Consider the following 17,014-nt stretch of genomic DNA (forward strand, 5'->3'; position numbering starts at 1 on the left):
GACGAGTGCGCCTCGTGTAACAGTGTCTAATGTACACTGGTCCGGGCGAGAAACGCGGTCGAGGAGCGTGGTAGCAACTGCCGCAGTAATCACCTTGAGCAGACCTGTTAGAAAAATGAAATGGCGTATGGCTTTTAGTGCCGGGAGTGTCCGAGGACATGTTCGGCTCGCCAAGTGCACGTCTTTTGATGTGACAACCGTAGGCGACCTGCGCGTCGTGATGAGGATGAAATGATGATGAAGACGACACATACACCCAGCCCCCGTGCCAGCGAAATTAGCCAATGATGGTTAAAATTCCCGACCCTGCCGGACAGACCTGTTGGAGGCAACGGAACACGATGTGCGTTCTCCTTCAACTTTGATAAACTGTAATAAACAAACAGTAGTAGTGTATTAGATGTCCAACTCCTTAGCTGAATGGTCATCGTTGAGGCCTTCGGTTCAGAGGGTCCTCACTTCGATTCCCGGCCAGGTCAGGGATTTTAATAGTATCGCTCGGGGAATGGTTGTTTGTGTTTTTCCAACACTCATATCTTCATATTCAGATAACATATCACACCACCAACCACCACAGAAACGTGCAATAGTGATTACATTCCTCCGCATACAGTTGGCGTCAGGAAGGGCATCCGCCCGTAAAAAAGAGCAAAATCCACATTTGCGACACAGTTCGCAACCACGATCCCACAAGGTGTGGGAAATAGTGATAGAAGAAGTACCGTAGTACTGTATTAGACCAGTAGTCGGATTTTTGAAGGGCGGAAAAAAGTCCATTCGACACTCCATGTCGTACGATGTCGGCATGTAAAAGATCTCTGGTGACACATTTGGTGTTTACCCGACAAAATTCATTAAATCTCAGCCATAGACGCCCAAAGGTAATCGCCCACTACACCGCGCCGCGCAGCGCAGCGCAGCCGAGAAGAAATTTCCGTGGTCTGCTTCTTGTGGAATGAAACGGCTTGACGGCCACTGCAGGGAGCCGCGCCGCTCCGCGCCGCGCCGCGCGGAACAAGCTTGTGGAAATTCCGCGCCAGAAGCCTCCAGGTTTCTCGAACGGAACTTTTTCCTTTCGGCGCGCTTGTGTGGGCGAAGGTGGAAGGAAGGAATAACGGAAAGAATGTGGTTTAGTGCCGTTTCGGCATTCCTCGTGAGTCCTCGACTAGTGCCAGCACGCTCGTACCTTCACGCGGTTAGTGGTATTGTGCACTGTACGCCTTTCTCGGTGAAAGGTGGTATTTTCTCGCTCTACACACGGCTGTTCTTCTTTTTTTTTTTTTTGGCTAGTTGCTTTACGTCGCACCGACACAGACTGGTCTTATGGCGACGATGGGACAGGAAAGGGCTAGGAGTGGGAAGTAAGCGGCCGGGGCCTTAATTAAGGTACAGCCCCAGCATTTGCCTGGTGTGAAAATGGGAAACCACGGAAAACCTTTTTCAGGGCTGCCGACAGTGGGGTTCGAACCTACTATCTCCCGAATACTGGATACTGGCCGCACTTAAGCGACTGCAGCTATCGAGCTCGGTACACACGGCTTCACTAGATTCAATAGTTCATAGAATTTTTCTTGGGACATACGAAAGTAGTGGAAAAATTTACTTCGGTCCTTTAGTAGATCAGGAAATAAATGGTGAAACTCTCCGTACGTTTCCCTTTTCTCATAAATGTTGTGGACCCAAACTTTTCTTTCACGTTTTTTCTTCTTCCTCATTTGCAAGTAGCGCAACCGCAAATAATATGTCCTCCTCGGAACTGGAACTCATATTTCTGTGTGATCTGCACTTCCCCAACTGGAGAGAGGCGGCGCGGCGCGGTGAGGTGTGCTGTATGGGCGAAGTCTCGGAAAATAGCCCGTGGAATGTTCCACGGGCCATTTTCCGAGACTTCGCCCATACAGCACACCTCACCGCGCCGCCTCTCTCCAGTTGGGAAAGTGCAGCTCACACAGAAATATGAGTTCCAGTTCCGAGGAGGACATATTATTTGCGGTTGCGATATTTGCAAATGAGGAAGAAGAAAAACGCGAAAGAAAAGTTTGGTTCCACAACATTTATGAGAAAAGGGAAACGTGCGGAGAGTTTCACCATTTATTTCCTGATCTACTAAAGGACCGAAGTAAATTTTCCCACTGCTTTCGTATGTCCCAAGAAAAATTCTATGAACTATTGAACCTAGTTAAGCCGTGTGTTCCGAGTTCGACAGCTGCAGTCGCTTAAGTGCGGCCAGTATCTAGTGTTCGGGAGATAGTAGGTTCGAACCCCACTGTCGGCAGCCCTGAAAATGGTTTTCCGTGGTTTCCCATTTTCACACCAGGCAAATGCTGGGGCTGTACCTTAATTAAGGCCACGACCGCTTCCTTCCCACTCCTAGCCCTTTCCTGTCCCATCGTCGCCATAAGACCTATCTGTGTCGGTGCGACGTGAAGCAACTAGCAAATAAAAAAGCCGTGTGTAGAGCGAGGAAATAATATCACCTTTCGCCGAGAAAAGCGTACAGTGCACAATACCACTAACCGCGTGAAGGTACGAGCGTGCTGGCACTAGTCGAGGACTCACGAAGACTGCCGAAACGCCACGAAACCACATTCTTTCCGTTATTCCTTCCTTCTACCCTCGCCCGTACAAGCGCGCCGAAAGGAAAAAGTTCCGTTCCAGAAACCTGGGGGCTTCTGGTGCGGAAATTCCACAAGCTTGTTCCGCGCGGCGCGGCGCGGCTCCCTGCAGTGGGCGTTAAGCCATTTCATTTCACAAGAAGCAGACCACGGAAATTTCTTCTCGGCTGCGCTGCGCGGCGCGGCGCGGTGTAGTGGGCGATTACCTTAAGAGAGTTTCGGTTTACTCGGTCTGCCATCTAGTGGGGGCCTAGAGTAAAACGGAACGTCGAAATTGACGAGCAGACAGCCAGATGGCGTCAAATTGAAATGTCTGCACACGGTAGCTGAGGCCATACGATTATTATTATTATTATTATTAGACCAGACTTCTTGACTTACTATCCTCCATATCATCACCCCACTCACTTCCTGCGTTTCCGGTAATCACAGGCCGCGATAAAAGGATCAGAATAGAAATCAATCCTTTCATTCGCACTTTTAACCCAGATTCAGTATATGCTGCATCGTGAGTAAGGGGGATTTGCCATTCTTTGTGAATACTAGCTGTATTATCGGTCGCTGATGTGCTTATTGTACAACTTACAGCGACAGAGTTAGCAAGAGAGACAAATTAAATAGCAGTACGTACAGAACAAATTAAATGAGGTATATTGCTTTATTATATAATTTGTATTTTCTATAAACAATGTTAATTCACCCGATTCCCTAACACATGTCAGAAAAGATATGATTCCCATCTAGCGCCGAAGAATTGAACTGATACATAGTATTCCACAAAAAGACATCAATGTTTCTGATTTACGTCACATGTTGCCTACAGCGCTTCAATGGCAAACTCGCCCCGGCTGCGTGCCAGCGGCGGTGTCATTGACCTTCAGTGCCATGGTGAGAGTGTGTCGCGCTTGGTGTCGTGCATTATTTGCCGGTTAGAAAATACGCCCTTCCCGCGTCGAGGATGGGTCACGTAAAAGAAATCCCGACCAATCTCTCAGGGTTCTTGAATGTATAGTTGTTTTACGGAAGAGAACCGATACGCCGAGTAATATTTTATCTCCCAGTAGACTTGGTGGACGTCTCCATCCGACGTATCCATAGTTAGTGTGATTAGCTGCCACCTCCGGAGGCCCGCGTTCTATTCCCGGTTCTGCCACGACATTTGAAAAGTGGTACGAGGGCTGGAACGGAGTCCATTCAGCCTCGAGAGGTCAATTGAGTAGAGGTGGGTTCGATTCCCACCACAGTCATCCTCGCAGTGGTTTTCCATGGTTTCCCACTTCTCCTCCAGGCAAATGATGAGATGGTACCTAATTTAAGGCCACGACCACTTTCTTCCCACTTCCTTGTCTATCTCTTCCAATCTTCCCATTCCCCCCCCCCCACATAAGGTCCCTGTTCAGCATAGCAGGTTAGGCCGTCTGGGCGAGTTACTGTTCCTCCACCCCAGTTGTATCCCCGACCCAAAGTATAACGCTCAAGGACACCGCCCTTGAGGCGGTAGAGGTGGGATCCCTCGCTGAGTCTGAGGGAAAAACCAACTCTGGAGAGTAAACAGAGTAAGTAAGAAGGAAGGAAAGAAAGGAAGAAAGAATATGATGATAAAAGGTATACTCGTGTCCTCATCCCGAGGTGGTGCAGCTCTTTTCAGGCACACCCCCATTGGAGGTGAGCTGCATGTACCATTTCAACCACATACCAGCCCTCCTGCCATTCTTAAATTTCTGGCAGTACCAGGAATCGAACCCGGGCCTCCGAGGACGGCAGCTAATAACACTAACCGTTACGCTACGGAGGCGGACATGATGATGATGATGATGATGATGATGATGTTTGTTGTTTAAAGGGGCCTAATATCTAGGTCATCGGCCCCGAAAGAAAGAAAGAAAGAAAGAAAGAAAGAAAAAGAAAAAGAAATAAATAAATAAATCAATAAATAAATAAATAAATAAATGATGTTAGTTCCTCGCCAACATTAATCCAAGGAGGAAGACTTCCTCTTAAAACAATAATCACCACCACCACCACCACCACCAAGGAGGAAGGAGACGAGTTCCGAAGGTGGAAGAAAGAGAATGGCTATGAAAAGCGTGAAATTAATTACTCTTAAGACCTCACAAACCTTTTATCATCGGAGTCGGAAAAGAAGAGTTTACCATAGTCGCATAAGAACGATGAAAGAGAAGAGTTTTGTAAAAGGACTCCGCTCAGTTTCAGTGATAGCTGAAACAGGGCGATTCTTTGTTGTCTATTACTTCTATCATTGTCCGTCTCCATGGCTAAATGGTTACTGTTTTGGCCTTTGGTCCAGGGGGCCCTGGGTTCAATTCCTGGCAGGTGGTGGTGATTATTGTTTTAAGAGGAAGTACAATTAGGCACCCATCCTCTATATAACACTAATCAGAGGGAAAATTGGAAGGGGTCCAACACTTCGAAAAATGAAGATATCGGCCAAAGTAAGACAAGGGCCACGAAGGGCGTGAAAATGAAAGGCTCCCTAGCCCTCGCAAACCTAATAGCGTCGGGGTCGGAAAAGAACAAGAGTTGACCAAGAAAGGTCGGATAGGATAGATGAAAGTGAGGAGCCTGGCACAAGTAAGTGGAAGCAATGCCAAAACTCAGCTGAGGGCCCCGTGGTCTTCCTGGCAGGGTTGAGGATTTTAACCTTCATTAGTTAATTCCGATGGCTCGAGCGCTGGGTGTGTGTAGGTCTTCATCATTAGAATCACAGACGCGCAGGTCGCCTGGTGTCAACTCGTTAGACCTGCACTAGGCCTCTTCGGAGGCCACACGCCATTATTATTACCTCTAACATTCGCCACTTACATGGATGTTAGCTTCTCAGCTGGGTCCATAACACTTCCTTAGAATTACGAACATCAGTTACTTTTCGGATAGAACAGGCATATTGTTTACTAACCGATCTACCCACCATTGATGGAAAGGGGCAGATTTCCACGTAACACAACTGAAATGGATATAAACGTAGAGCATGTCATGCAGGTGCTGAAGTAGGAAAACAGCAGGCTCATTGAAGACCTCCTGATGGATGGACTCCTATACACCGGTCGGATTACTATCCATCACCCTCTAGTGCGTTTCGTTAATCAAAACTCTTAAGTACCGTTTTGAACATCGTTCGTCTTTCACTTCAGAGCCCCTCATGGCCCATGGCCCATGGCCCATGGCCCATGTCTCTCTCTCTCTCCAGTCGTTCCACTCCTGACTGAGTATCGTGACACAAGGACTTCGTTGTTTCTTTAATAAGCTGATACCATTCTGTACGTACTTGCGTTTTCCGGACAGTAACTCTCCACGATCTCTCTTACTTGATCAACCCATCTTTTAGAGACCCATCCTCGTGTCCCTGTGCCAGAAACTTTTCCTTGGGCAATTAATTTTTTCCAGATTGTCATCATCTCTTCTCATAATATGACCAAAGAATTGCAGGATTCTCGGGTACACAATTTGGTATAGATCTTCTTGTATTCCAATATCCCGGATGACAGAATCATTTGTTCGCCTGGCTGTCCACGGTATTCGCAACATCCTTCTCCAACACCACATTTCAAAGGCGTTGATTCGGTTGCTGTCTTTAGCTTTTATGGTCCAACTTTCGCATCCATACAGGAAGATCGAGAACACAAGCGAATGGACTAATCTTTTCTTCGTATTCATAGATATTGCTCTATCTTGCCAGATCTTCTTTAATTTTCCCATAGCTGTACGGTGGTGGTGGTGGTGGTGATTATTGTTTTAAGAGGAAGTACAACTAGGCAACCATCCTCTATATAACACTAATCAGAGAGAAAAATGGAAGGGGTCCGACACTTCGAAAAATGAAGGTATCGGCCAAAGGAAGACAAAGGGCCGCGAAGGGCGTGAAAATGAAAGACTCCCTAACCCTCGCAAACCTAATAGCGTCGGGGTCGGAAAAGAACAAGAGTTGACCAAGGGAGGTCGGATAGGGTAGATGAAAGTGAGGAGCCTGGCACAAGTAAGTGGAAGAAATGCCAGGACTCAGCTGAGGGCCCCGTGGTCGCCAACTCCCGCTCCATAGTTCAGAGCCCCTGGGGCCCCTTTTAGTCGCCTATTACGACAGGCAGGGGATACCGTGGATGTTATTCTACCGCCCCCACCCACAGGGGGCCATAGCTGTACGTCCGAGAATGATGCGACGTTTGATTTCTTTTTCCCAGCTACTTGTATCCTCGATTATTGAACCAAGATAAGGAAACTGACAGACTCTTTGGAGATTGTTCAGATGCTGTGGCAGCTGAATCTCTGCACCTTTGTTGACAATCATTAGTTTTGTCTTGCTCCAATTAATTTCCATGCCAAGACTGTGACTTTCCTATTGTACACGATCCATTATCTTGACAATATCCTGTACACTGCTGGCTAAAAGTGTGGTGTCGTCTGCAAAACGGAGGTTATTAATTCTCTTCCCACCAATCGAAAATCCTCCTTCCCAACTGTCGAGGACATGCCTCATGATATATTCACCATAGATGTTAAACAATTGAGGTGATAAGATGCATCCTTGTCTCACACCTTTGGAGACTTTGAAACTTGATGATAGATCACCGTCATTTCTGACTTTGGCCAAGTTGTTATCGTATAAGACTTTTATAAGTGAAATGAGATGAGATGGAATTCCCATTTTCTCTAGAACACACCACGACTTTGACTACAAAACACAATCAAAGACCTTTTGCTAATAAATGAAGTACAGAAAAAAAGGAATGTTGAAATCTTGTGCTTTTTCAACCAACTGACGGATATTTAGAATCTGTTCTCTAGTTCCTCTTCCCTTGACAAAGCTATCCTGTTCTGACGGGAGCTGATATCTAATGTAAGGTTTCAAACGTTCATTTATGATATGCAATACTATTTTACTTACATGTGATATTAGTGAGATGGTTCGATAATTCCCATAGTTCCTTGTTGATCCCTTTTTGTGAAGTGGAATGAAGATGGAAATGAGCCAGTCTTGTGGCCATACACCACTGTCCCATATCGTGTTACAGATTAAGTGCATTCTCCCATTTCCTTATCCATTTCCCCAGTGATGCCATCACTTCCTGATGCTTTATGTTTCTTCAGATGATCTGTGGGATCTCACAGACTGAAGAAAATGACCGGAGTCTGTATCGGTCACTTTTGATTGAGAAATTTGATATTCCGATTGATGAGCTATAGAATCCAATACAATTTTCCGGAGGAAACGTACATTCTTTCAGATTATGGATTCCATTTGAGATCAATTTTAGTCTGTTGAATGTAATCGATTAGAGGGCTACATGCCCATGTAACGTGACTTAATAGGCCTACAGTTGGAAAGCTATGTCACTGCCTTTACCTGACAATTCAGCGCTAATATCCTTATTAATTTTGGGAGTTTGTATCTTATACTCGAGCCGTAACAGTACAGGCGAACCACACATCTACCACTCACCCGAGGGTATAAAACAAAGAGTTTGCCCAAATATTCGTTCTTTGATTAGTAAGTCCACGAGAGCTTTCAATTTCAAGTGATGTTATATCATGACGATCACTAGATGACTGGCCGTTTTAAAAAGGGCATTTCTTCCCACTTTAGAATCATCGTAACTGTAATCGAAAGGTCACTACGGGGACACGTACGCATGAAACATACTGAGTTCGGTCATGTATATATCAAGGTCCTCCGGTGAAAATGCGTGAAAATGAAGCTCTCTTGGCCTGACTCAAGAAATCTTTATGATGGTAGCTCTCAGCTCTTTTGATTAGTTATTATATAGACTGGTCTTTTAGTCTCTATCTTCGCAAACATGTTTACCTCGCGTTGATCAGACAGTTGATGATATAAGTACCAGTTCATATCGCTTATGGTACCATAATCTGACAAGAATAGAAAGAGAAAGACATTTTCTTTACAGGAGTCTTTCGTTCTTTGGAATTCCTAGCTTGTCACATTGCTTCCATACCAGCAACATGACTAACTTGTCTGGCGTTGTAGCGGCTTCAACTATAATCTTGTGGATGTCACCGTCCTGCATGGCTCCTAGTCATTTTCAGCTACTTCACAGGCGGGCAGCTAGTGATTTGTGGGATCTCACAGACTGAAGAAAATGACCGGAGTCTGCATCGTTCACTTTTGATTGAGAAATTTGATTTTCCGATGGATGAGCTATAGGACCCAACACAATTTTGCGGAGGATGTGTACATTCTTTCGGATTAAAGATTCCATTTGAGATCAATTTTAGGCTGTTGAATGTAATCGACAAGAGGGCTACATGCAAATATAATCGTAGTACGACTTCTAGCTTCGTTTGAGGTTGAGCTTAATTTTCAAATATTTGCAAGTCTTGCTCAGCTTCCAAGTGTCTGTGATCTTCATCAGTGGTCTCTGATATGTGTTACTCAGCTAGTCGTTTCTCCTATTTCTGTTGAGAATTCTGCATTTCGTTTGATGACTATATTGTCGTTCTGCGAATGCCTGCAAATATCTCTCAGGGGTTGGGGTTTCGTGTCTGAGTGCAAGGAGCTCTTTCCCATATTTCATTGGAGCAATCCAACAATGTTTCCCTTACACGGTACTATCCAATCCTCTGAGAGTAGAACTTGGCCTCACGATCAGCATCATCACGAGCAACGCTCAGATGACTATCGGCAGAGAGCCTGGTCCCGCATTCTGAAGCAGTCTTGCTGTTCTGAGTGGGTCAGATAGTCGAGTACTGGCTAGCTGTGACCAAGGTGGTAGGCTTAATCCCGCCTCAGTTCGATGGCATTGAAAGAGGCTCCTACGCGCAAACCTCGTGTCGCTCGATCTACTTACACATACATCAACTCTTGCGGCAAGGAATTTCCAGCACCTTGGCACCTTCGGAAAACATAACTTAGTGGGACGTAAAATGAACATTATTAAAAGTAGTCTCAGGCGGCGCAGATCTCGAATTCGTTCTCTCTGCCAGCTGAACCTGACCTGGCTATCAGCTTCGCTCTTCAAATTTCTCCCTAATTGTCTGTCAGCATACAGTCCGGCCTCCCGTTCAGAAGCGTTCTCAGATGCTCTTGATGTGGACTGGTGTTCTGTCTGTAAACCCAGCCTGAGCTTGGGCTGAAAAACATTCTCATGTACCTTGAACAATTCTATTGTTAGGTTTTGAACGATTATTTTCAAGAGTAGCTCATTTTGTACAGGCCATAGTAAAAGGTACCAACTCTCAAAAGTGTCGAAGCCCACCCATTGACTAAATAAGTACCAATTAATGGTACAATTTGCGACTTAATCATAATGTAGGAAAGAAATTCTGCAAAATATCAGTGAAAAATCAGTGAAATTTTAAGTGGTGAATCAGGTGTAGAACTAGATCTGGATTTACCTCCTGAAGACGTTGCAAGGTTTAGAATGGTCTTTATAACTTCTTGTGATGTTAAGCGGAATTTCAGTAAGAAACAACTTTAAGAGAGAATAGACGCAGTTTCACTTTTGAAACTGTAAAACAATGTTCTGTACACCCCACTCCTCACCCCTCCAAAATCAACGAAAATTACAGCAACAGCTTAACATACAATCCCAATTGTATGAAGGTTAAACTTTTATTTTGTGACTTTCCTGTACATTGTTGTGATACACGTATGCAGTCCATAATTTAATCCATATTTTGATAATACCGGGAGAGTTGGCTGTGCGGTTAGGAGCGCGCATCTGTGAGCTCGCATCCAGGAGATAGTGGGCTCAAACCGCATTGTCGGCACCTTGAAGGTAATTTTCCGTGGTTTCCCGTTTTCACACCAGGAAATTACCTTAATTAGGGCCACGGCCGCTTCCTTCCCGTTCCTAGGCATTTCCTGCCCCATCGTCGCCATAAGACCTACCTGTGTCGGTGCGACGTAAAACAAATAGAAAAAAAAAAGATAATTTTTCAGACCATATTTTACTCCATAATTTGAGAATTTTTAGCCCGTATGTACATATTTAGTCATTTTTATTTCATATAAATTCTAACCCTGGTGATTATGCGCACACGGTCACATGTCGACATTACACGTCGTGCCATCCTAGACACGCACCGCACTGCTTAGAACACACCTCTAATGCTTCCACACTAGTGCGCCTGCCAGTATTCTGATATTCAACGCGACTATGTTCAACCTCACGTCTTGCCTCCCGTATCCCCTTGCATACCGCTGAGCACCCTGTATTCACCCCAGCTTAACCCCCAGTCGTCAAACTGACGCAGTCCCTGCAACTTGTAAACTGTTCCGTACTGAAGGCTTCTTCCCGCCTCCCTTACTTGCACCGTGTTTCAGGATATCTGTCGCGAGCAGCACTTTCTAGTGGTCAACGCGATCGATATTCTCGACCTATATTTAATTAATGCTTTGTAATTCAGTTAAACTTTAAACGGAAGAATGAGCAGAACCTCATTGATAGGGAGAATAGGCGCTTTGTGGTACGAGCTTCTGTACGTCGATACACTGAACGTTGCGGTAGTTGCTGTGGGCTCATTTCAGAGGTCGAGGGACGATTTTATCAACGTTTTGTACTGGTGTATATGTAAACTATCCAATAATAATAATAATAATAATAATAATAATAATAATAATAATAATAATAATAATAATAATAATAATAATAATAATAACTCGGCTCAGTGGCTGAATGGTCAGCATAGTGGCTTTCAGTTCAGAGAGTCCCGAGTTCGATTCCCAGCCGGATCGGCGATTTTGAGCATGTGTGGTTAATTTCTTTGGTTCGGGGGCTGGATGTTCGTGTTTGCCCTGATTACAAATCTTGTTTGCACATTACACTATAGTACGAACCATCACAGAAAATACCCCTGTGGGTGGGGCCGGTAGAATAACACCCACGGTATCCCCTGCTTGTCATAAGAGGCGACTAAAAGAGGCCTCAGGGGCTGTAAACTTTGGAGCGTGGGTTGGCGACCACGGGGCTCTCAGGTGAGTCCTGGTATTGCTTCCACTTACTTGTGCCAGGCTCCTCAATTTCATCTATCCTATCCGACCTCCCTTGGTCAACTCTTGTTCTTTTCAGACCCCGACGGTATTACGTATGGAGGCCTAGGGAGTCTTTCATTTTCATGCCCTTCGTGGCCCTTGTCTTCCTTTGGCCCATACCTTCATTTGTCGAAGTGTCGGAACCCTTCCATTTTTTTCCCTGATTAGTGTTACATAGAGGATGGTTGCTTAGTTGTACTTCCTCTTAAAACAATAATCACCACCACCACCACCACCATCACCATAGGAAAAACCCAATAGTGAGAGTAACCTGCCATAAGACGAGGTTTAATCCACACATAATGCCGACCCCGAAAACATGGGAAAAAGTCAATAATAACCCCCCACCCCCCCACCCCATGGCGCAACAGCCGTGAAGGACCATGGCCTACCTAGCGACCGCTGCTCAACCCGAAGGCCTACAGATTACGAGGTGTCGTGTGGTCAGCACGACGGATCTTCTCGACCGTTATTCTTGGCTTTCTAGACCGGGGCCGCCATCTCACCATCAGATAGCTCCTCAATTGTAATCATGTAGGCTGAGTGGACCTCGAGCCAGCCCTCAGATGCAGGTAAAAATCCCTGACCTAGCCGGGAATCGGACCTGGGGCCTCCAGGTAATAGGCAGGCGCGCTACCCCTACACCACGGGGCCGGCCAATAATAATAATAATAATAATAATAATAATATAATAATAATAATAATAATAATAATAATAACATTGTTACAAGCAAAGACCGGCTCTTTGGCTGAACGGCCAACTGTCGAGGCCTTCGGTTCAGTAAGCCTCGCGTTCGATTCCCAGCCGGGTCAGGAATGTTTAAGCCGGTGTGGTTAACTCCTGGGTGTTTGCATTTGTCCCAAAACACTCCTCATCATATACACACAACACAACGCACTTCCAACCACCACAGAAACATGAAACAGTGAATGCATCCCTCCACATAGGATTGGCATCAGGAAGAGCATCCCGTCGTAAAACAGGACCAACTCACCTATGAAGCACAGTTCAAACCTTCGACCTCACTAATATGTGAAAAACGCGGTATAAGATGATGAAGATGAGATTACAAAAATTACACGAGTTAGCAGCTTACCTCACCGGTCCGTATTTTGGCTGCTAGTTCGGTAGCACTCTTCGTTAGGTACGGACTCTTCAGAGTAGGGAGCAGTCTCGTCACTTTCAAGGAACTCAGAAAATAGAATGGCTTCATAAGCCATCTTATGATCAACTGTAGCAGTCCTACCAGTCGTAAGCCCACTTCCATCCTATAAAAGAGAGAATTAACATTACAAGTTGCCCAGAGACAGCAGTTAACTCAAACTAACAAGACACCACTTAGAAGGTAACTCTTTGTGTTGGACCAGACCAGTTACAATGAAACTTGGTACAATGATCAATTAACATCATCAACTTAATGGTCAATATTAGCAATTTTGACCTAAAATAATATTTATATTAAAACAATGTTTACATACTAAAACAAATATTAATTTGTTACTGCGATTTAAAAATGGAACGTTGTATTTCCAAGGTATCAACTGCAATGAAAATTGGTAGGATAAAATTATATAATTCAGTAATGCTATTGATATCGAGGTGCAGCCCTTATAATCAGACCTTCCGATGAAGATGGGCATTTTGTAGGATGATGAATTAAGGCATCAGAATATTGCTGCATGCCTGTCCTTGTTATGTGGGCTGTTCCCAGGATGACAACATGAACATGAAAATACACAGCCTGTTTCCAGTCATTTGACTTGGTCAGGAATGGAATGAATGAAGCCCCATCTAGTGGTGAGGAATTGTGCCGGCTGCCGAAGCCTGTCGCACGCCTCTGGGGCAACGATTAATGAATTACAGGTGAAGTGTAATGATACTGGAGAGTGTTGCTGGAATTAAATATGACAGGGAAAACCGGAGTACCCGGAGAAAAACCTGTCCCCCCTCCGCTTTGTCCAGCACAAATCTCACTTGGAGTGACTGTGATTTGAACCGGGGAACCCAGCGGTGAGAGGCAGGCGCGCCCCCGCCTGAGCCACGGAGGATCTGTATGACAACATGACTGATTCTACACATGAATCCGGTAGTTTCCTTGTTCGTGCTAATACAAATTATATTAATAGAATGCATGTTTATATAGATGGCCAGGATTCCATACTATAACGAGCATTCTGTTGAAAACAGGACACCTGCTAAAATGTATAGTAGAACATTTCGTATCTCAAAATTAATCAGCAGAGTTGTTAAGATATTTATTCCACTGGGTGATGAGATGGTCAATCCCATTCTTAACAAAGCTGGTGGGCTGTCGACGGAACCAATCTGTACCTAGTTACACGTATCATCGTCTGATGCAAACCGATGTTCACAAATGTCTTTCTTTAGCTCCCCAAAGATGGGGGAAGGGAGGTTGATGAAGAGTTTCTGACACTAATCTGTGAAGCGTACTCCTCATCGAGTTGGCAGTGTGTGGGCGGGGATTGTCATGGAGGAGGATAACGTCGTTCGATAGCATGCACCGGCGTTTTGATTTTATGGCGTGCCTCAGTTTCTGCAATGTGTTTTCACAGCGCTGTGCAATGATTATGCTCGAGTTGAAGAAAGACATTCGTGGATATCGGTTTGCATCGAATGACGACTTGTGTAACTGGACACAGATGTGGTTCCTTAGACAAACGGACAGACAGACAGACATTTTTAAGAATATGTTTGACTGTCTCAACGTCCAGTGGGATAAACGTCTAAAAAATTCTGCTGATTACTTTAGAGGTAAGAAATGTTCTACTATACTCTTTGACATGTGATCCGTTTCCATTTGACTGACCTTATACATAATGTTTTAGCTTATGTTATAACGATCCTTTCTTATTCGTTTTGTTTCATAGATGAGGCGCCGTGGCTATCATAATTTAGTTAGCTAGCTGATGAACTATACTTCATCATTCTTATCTATCAAGTCTCGGAGGGGGCTCTGTAAGGAATCATTCCCTATTTCGATCCACAATGTTAGTACTCGTCATCGTGGTCTGGTTTCATGGACCTTGCCCTTAACAATAATCTTTTTAAGACTACCTTCTCGGCGCATTATATGTCCAAAATAGCATATGATCCACTAAAAGACTGCATAACTGAGCAACTTTTTATCTGTAGTTGGTTAAGAATCGACATGTTCATATTATTCCAATGATTACTCCACATTTTCTTCCATCACCACATCCTATTAGTTCACGATCGCATTGTAGAATGGTTGACGTCTGAGAAGACTTTATATTCAGTGAGATTCTTGCTGTATCGATGATGTTATCTTATTCTCAAATCTTCCGCAGACGAATCATTGCTACCTTGGCTATTTCAATTCTTCGTTTTATTGCACTTTTGGAACCACCAGAATTAGGAAGTTATAAGGAACCTAGATGTGTGTACGTACTGGTGTAGACCTACAACTTCACATCCTCCAATCTGCTGGATAAGTGGTCTGTTGTTGTTCTCACGATCGTCATGGCCTTGATTTTTTGTCGATTTAGACACAATCAAATTTCGAGACTTTTTCCTACACTCTCTTGATCAGCTCTGTCAACTCCTCTTCACATGGTACTATCAAGATGGTGTCATCAGCAAGTCTCAAGTAGTTTTAGAAGTATTAATTTTGATATATTCATCTAGTGTACATGTTAATAAAATAGGTTTGTAGAGCCTGAAATTCTGTTCATTTTGTCAACATTTCATTTTTAGTATAAGGTGTTTTATGTAACCTTAAAGTGGAATTATCGGCATATTTCTACAGTGCATAGGCAAGTTCATTCTATCATCAGTGAGCTGCCCGAATATTCTTTAGCAATAAATTATTACATTATCGTTGATTTTACGACAAAATTTATTATTACTATGAACTCCATGCAGCACAGAAAATGCTCATCGTTTGTGTCCCATCATGTACTGAAGAAGTTCAATATTTCTTCTTAATTACACATTAAAGTCCGCCTCTGTGGTGTAGTGGTTAGCGTGATTAGCTGCCACCCCCGGAGGCCCGGGTTCGATTCCCGGCTCTGCCACGAAATTTGAAAAGTGGTACGAGGGCTGGAACGGGGTCCACTCAGCCTCGGGAGGTCAACTGAATAGAGGTGGGTTCGATTCCCGCCTCAGCCATCCTGGAAGTGGTTTTCCGTGGTTTCCCCACTTCTCCTCCAGGCGAATGCCGGGATGGTACCTAACTTAAGGCCACGGCCGCTTCCTTCCCTCTTCCTTGCCTATCCCTTCCAATCTTCCCATCCCTCCACAAGGCCCCTGTTCAGCATAGCAGGTGAGGCCGCCTGGGCGATGTACTGGTCATACTCCCCAGTTGTATCCCCCGACCAAGAGTCCGAAGCTCCAGGACACTGCCCTTGAGGCGGTAGAGGTGGGATCCCTCGCTAAGTCCGAGGGAAAAACCGAACCTGGAGGGTAAACAGATGATGATGATGATGAATCACACATTAAAACTGTCTTTTATAACATAAAAATGTGATACCGGAATACTTTTTTTTGAGTTATCACATCAGTAAATGAACGAAAATGAGGGTTTAGTAACGGTATGTAAACTCGTGTTCTCGTTCCGATGTTGTGGTAAGCTCTTTTCAGGCACACCCGAAATGGAGGTGAGCTGAGCCGCTTGTACCATTTTAACCACATATCAGACCTCCTGCCATTCGTAAATCTCTGACAGTACGTAGCGGGAATCGAAACAGGGCTTCCGAGGACGGCAGCTAACAGTGCCAGTGCATGACTGAGGGGGACATCTGTAACGGTGGCCCCCATGCTAATGTCGAGAAGTTCAAAGCATGCAGTCAATGGCACTAACCACCACGTATGAACGGTCGGACAGGTTTTAGTTGGCTACGATTGTTCATCACCGTGCTGTCAAGATTTAAAGGAAGGATATGTTAATTAATAATTTACCCAAATTTCATTGAAATAGGTCTGGTCCGACCCAAATAGTTCCCTTGTTAGAATTAAGATACTTCCTCACACGATTCTTTAGAAAGCTCCTACTGGAGTTGTACACATATGTTTGAAAGCACATCCCGCTCCAGTAATGGACAATTTAGTTTGGAAGTTGCTATGGTTTTACATATACACAGAAGTATTTTAGTTAACGTCACCATGACGACTGAAATGTAGTAAGGAGAAACAGTAGTAGCCTCTTTGACAGTTCACTGTTGTGGCTGTTGAGAAAATCATCAATCATTTGAGTGTGTTTTAATTTGCTTAAGTTGAAATTTATAGCTAAATGATCTAGACTACAGTGATTGTAATTAATAGAAGGTATGTAAAATTGATTTACTTAATTTATTTGTCAAGTCACCTGCGATCATTGTGGTGCATTATCGTAATGGCTACAGAATATTTCTTGTG

At 44.4% G+C, this 17,014-nt stretch overlaps 1 protein-coding gene across 2 annotated transcripts in view; it reads right to left on the reverse strand.

Moving 5' to 3' along the window:
* Window positions 1-17,014, reverse strand: part of LOC136858301 (fatty-acid amide hydrolase 2-B) — a 366,694-nt gene that overhangs the window by 211,477 nt on the left and 138,203 nt on the right. For both annotated transcript variants that reach the window (XM_067137740.2, XM_067137741.2), the window contains exon 2: window positions 12,717-12,888. In XM_067137740.2, the coding sequence (XP_066993841.2) occupies window positions 12,717-12,887 (171 nt within the window). In that variant the 5' untranslated portion in view covers window position 12,888. The remainder of the gene's footprint in view (window positions 1-12,716; window positions 12,889-17,014) is intronic.

This window comes from Anabrus simplex, chromosome 1 (genome assembly GCF_040414725.1).
Source record: "Anabrus simplex isolate iqAnaSimp1 chromosome 1, ASM4041472v1, whole genome shotgun sequence".
In the NCBI taxonomy this organism is placed as follows: domain Eukaryota; kingdom Metazoa; phylum Arthropoda; class Insecta; order Orthoptera; family Tettigoniidae; genus Anabrus; species Anabrus simplex.